This window comes from Sinocyclocheilus grahami, unplaced genomic scaffold (genome assembly GCF_001515645.1).
Source record: "Sinocyclocheilus grahami isolate Dianchi unplaced genomic scaffold, SAMN03320097.WGS_v1.1 scaffold1067.1, whole genome shotgun sequence".
Lineage (NCBI taxonomy): Eukaryota > Metazoa > Chordata > Actinopteri > Cypriniformes > Cyprinidae > Sinocyclocheilus > Sinocyclocheilus grahami.
In genome coordinates, this window is record NW_015506246.1 from 350,918 (window position 1) to 355,656 (window position 4,739).

A 4,739-nucleotide genomic window follows, 5' to 3' on the forward strand; every position below is an offset into this window, starting at 1 on the left:
AAACACTTGAATGTGGGTAAGTTTCATAAAAAAAGAAGAAAAAAAAAGAAATAAACAACATTTTGAACAAAAAGCTGAAAAAAAGACTATGAATTGGATTCAGAATGATAATCAAAACGTAGATAAAGTCGATCAACCCCCCAAAGCTGGACAGTCATTAGTACCTCTTCATTGGTCGACATTATATCAACGTTACACAGTTTTGATGCTGTTTTATGTCTGATGATCGTGTTAGAATACATGTGGAAACATCTGTTGTTTCGGTTTCTACTTCACTTGTGTTTTTGGAAATTCTGTACAGAAGACGTGTACTAGCGCCCCCTACAGTATAACAATGAAAACACGGATTCTATGAACACAAGTATAGCTCAAATATATTTAGACTTTTTCTAAGTAGGCTATAAGTCAAGTATACTTAAATGTCATTTTAAGTATATTTCTGAGAAGTACATACAAAATAGACTAAAAGTATACTTTCCTATTTTTTAGTTTAAAAGAAGTATACTAATAGCACACTTGAATAAACTTCTTTTTCGTAAGGGTTTACATAACAGTTTATTCCAATACACCAAAAATAACACATATATATATATATCTTGTTTATGTTGACTTAAGTTGAACGTGTGTGGGCTTATTTTTTTAAACTGTAGGGTAAAATTCACACACAATTACCATAACTAGTAATATCTTACATTTAAACCAAAGTCATCTAAAAATAGCTCATTGCAAATTCAGAAATCATCCAGCCTTATAAAAGCATAGCCAAAACAAAAATGATGTAACTCATGCAATGATGTAACCTTCTCTGTACTATAAACACTGATGAATGGGACACAGTCTGCATCATTTATTAACATAACTGGATAAACAATTTAATTAATATAAATATAAAATATTTATGAATATTGAATTATTATATTTTGTGTATTTTATTTCATAGCAATATTAATATAATTAAGTAATAAATAAATATAATCCAATAACCCTGTACAGCTGTTTAAATTCTTATATATATACATTTCTATAGATAATTTATTGAATTAAAGTTAAAGGGACAGCTCACCCAAAAATTACAATCGTCATCATTTACTCACGTAAACTCAAGTTGTTCCAAACCCGTATGCGTTTCTCTCTTCTGTTGAGCACAAAATATTATATTTTGAAGAATTCTAGTAACCAAAGAGTTGACAGCAGTCATTGACTTCCATAATGTGTTTCATTTTCATACTATAGAAGTCAATGGCTACCGGCAACTCTTTGGTTACCAACATTCTTCAAAATATAAAGAGTGTGTAAATGATTAAAGAATTTTCTTTGCATATTGTACAACACAAGACAGGGCACAAGAAAGTACGACACATCCACATCCAAAATAAGTGAGCGTAAATAATGAAAAAAAGAACACAAGCAGCGAGAACTGAGAAAGATATAAACTTTTTTGTATTTGTTTTCACTCAACAACCCTGTCAATGCATTTAAATTCTGCTATGTGCATTTCTACAGAGATTTTTTAAAACAGCAAAGAAATCAATCAGCCTGACCTGAGACTCACCTGGCAAAGAATGCTGCGGATGTACTTCCCACAGGTCATGAATCCAGTCTGATCGAAGTAGTCCATGATCTGATAGAAGCGCTGGGATATTCGGTTATCCCTGTCCAAGTCACAGCATCCAAATTTGGCGTACTCCTTGCAGAAGAGCAGGGGCTCCGGAGGCAGGAACGGAGGCTTGTAGTCCAGGCACTGTGGGTGGGCATTTCCCTGCTGAGGGATCAGGAGGACCACCAGAATCACACTCTGAGAGAGAACGCAAAGAGCTCTCCACACTCTCATTCCTCTCATCGCACAGGAGAAAACTCGTGTGGCTTGTGCTGAGCTTGAGAAATACCAATGCTGTGCAGTTTCTCCGGCGGTTAGTTGCGGTGGCCGGTGGTTTGTCTCCTGCAAACACGTGCAAGCGCACTCACAGACACACACTGCTCTGACATGAGGCTCTGGGGCAGAGAAGCAGCTACACAAGGCCCACTCATTCAACAGCCATGCCACACACACATGCATGCTTTACACACACGCTTCTCAATACTCCCTCCCACTTTCCACCCGGTCTCCTCCTCTGCGTTTCCCTCGCTGTCTCTCATTCTCCGGCAGACACATTCCTTCTTCTTGCGGCTGGCCTGCATCAAGCGCTCGCAGCCTCCCTCCCCCGATTGAACCCGAGCCTCTTTCTCTCATGTTAGTCCTTGCATTTCGCCAGCTTTTGTTCATGCAATTGTCATATAAATCTAGTTTTCAACAAAACTTCTCAACCTCGCATGTAGTCAAGATTGAGTCAGTTAAATGGCATTTTCAGTATGATGCAACATTGCTCTGTGTCTGTGGTGGGTGCTGGGTTTTGTCAAATGATTTTATGACTCTTTTCCAAAAATGAGTGAGCTGTTTTGCTGTCTGATCTGATGTTGCATCCTAACATAAATTGGAACTCAGTGACCTAATGATCTATTTCAAACAGCTTACATATCTTTGTTAAAAACAGTTAAAAGTGTTAAAAAACTGTACTTGCAGATCATATAATATTAATGAAGTAAAAGGCCCACTTTCATGAAAAGACACTTTCATGACTGGTTCTTAACACTTTTAAAAAGTGCACTTTATGATAATTTCAAATTAAATGTTTAACTTTAAAATACAGTTTAATCCAATAGAAAAGTGTTAGATTAAGTAATGCAGATGGTAGTGAAATTGCCTAGCACATTAGAAAATAATAAGAAAAATTATAAAAAAATATATATATTGCTATTAAAAAAAAAGTTAAAATATATTTTTTAAAAATTGTTAGCTACTAATTTTTTCCTCATATATTATTTGACCATTATATATATATATATATATATATATATATATATATATAACTTTTCTTATAAGCCCTGTTTGCTCCGAATATGATATTCATTTTGTCTTTTGGAAATTAAACTTTAATCCTTGCATGTAATTAAACAAGAGCTCCAGCTGCTTTGAATGTCTTTGCCAATGACTGTCTGCCAAAGGCTTAATAAACTTGGACTCTTGCTAAAAGAGCATAACAAAGTTCGATCCACATCCCACTGTGTCTGAGAGAAGCAAAAGAGGACTTTTTTTGTATATGGTGAGCGATTCTTGGAAGGAAGTCCAGTAAACTGAACCTGGTGATTCAGCGCCACACCATGTGGAGACCTTTTGGGAAACTACATCTTATGGGGAACTTAACGACTGCTGTCAACGTGACCAATTGAATTTTTGATGGTAGCCATTGATTTGCATTGTATGAATCAGAATCACACAGTTTCCGCTAAAAATATGTTTTACTGTTCTACTAAACAATAAAAAAGTCACCTACATCTTGAATGGCCTGAAAGTGAGTAAATTAACAGCCAATTTCATTTTTGGGGTGAACTTTCCCTTTAAATGTTGCAGTGTGTTTGCTTCATTCGGGAGGACAGCATGAACTTGGACTCATTATCGTAGAGATTAAGTGTCGCTGTAGCATGATGTTAGAAAGACCTGACTAGGCAAATGCTTTTAAAAGCGTGTGAGTCACTGTCTCTGTTATGACGAGAAGTTCAGAATAAACAGAGTAGCGAGTTAAAAGGCTGGAGATAAAAGGGTTTTGAGAGGTCATGATGACACAACGGCAGTGAGTGATGCTGGAGAAGAATCCTGCTGTTTTAACAAATACGACCTGTTACTCAGATTCGTTATGCAGCCTTTTCATTCAAGAATTAAAACTCAATAAACAAAACAAAAGTATGAATGTCTGTTACTGATTTTGCATGGTATGTCATGTTTACATATTTACAAAAAATCCGAAAATATGTTTTCTGTAGCTTGCATCCTACATCTTTGAGTATACTACTGTTTGTGAAGATTTATTATTTTTATTTTTTTTTCCAAAATTGTCATCGATAAGACATTTAAATGGATTCTGGCTTTACGCATTGTTTTTATCCTTAATGCAAAATTAAGAAAAATAAACGTTAATAAACAGAATAAATATTACAGAAATATTACAGACAATTATTTCACTGTTAAAACACATATAAATGGCCTATATTAACCTGTTCTGAAAATAAGTTAACAATTACAATTAACAATATAAATGTCCAAACTTTTATGAATTTTGCATGTTGTGCCACGTTTAATCTGCACAAAACATCAGTTTATTTATTTGTATGTTTATTTATTTTAACACTTTAATCATGCAGCTTTGGAAAATAAAACAATTGTTTGTCAAGATTATTTATGGAAACTGGGTAAATAATGTTATACTCGTCGTTTTCACCTGTTAACCTGCATTGACAATGATAAAGAACAGCTTAGATTATTGTAATCCTCACAAATGATGTTTAATTAGAATTGGCCTCCGGCTCTACATTTAGTCATGGTGAGAAACGACAGATGAGGTCAAACATGCTCTGAAGCAGCTCTGTGATCACAGGCAGCAGCGATGACTGCAGTTTAACTGCACTGCACTCAATCAGAGCAGATTGCATCCTTCTGTTGAGCCATTAACAGATGACCGGTCACTTGAACAACCGGCCCAGCATTTTAATGAAACTGGGCAAACTGGAAGACAAATCGTGATGATAATTTGTCTTCTAATGTGTTTGGCAGGTTACGGCACTCTCCAGTAGGCCCCTGCTGGTTCAATACAAACCTACAGAATCATGGTTACCTTCTGGGCTGAACGGAAATGTTATGGTTAGCT

General features: G+C 35.5%; 1 protein-coding gene across 1 annotated transcript in view; it reads right to left on the reverse strand.

Annotated features, from left to right (window-relative positions):
* Positions 1-1,978, reverse strand: part of LOC107566284 (HHIP-like protein 1) — a 21,695-nt gene extending 19,717 nt beyond the window's left edge. The window contains exon 1 of the mRNA XM_016251678.1: positions 1,553-1,978. Coding sequence (XP_016107164.1) covers positions 1,553-1,840 — 288 coding nt within the window. The 5' untranslated portion in view covers positions 1,841-1,978. The remainder of the gene's footprint in view (positions 1-1,552) is intronic.
* Positions 1,979-4,739: the final 2,761 nt, after the last annotated feature.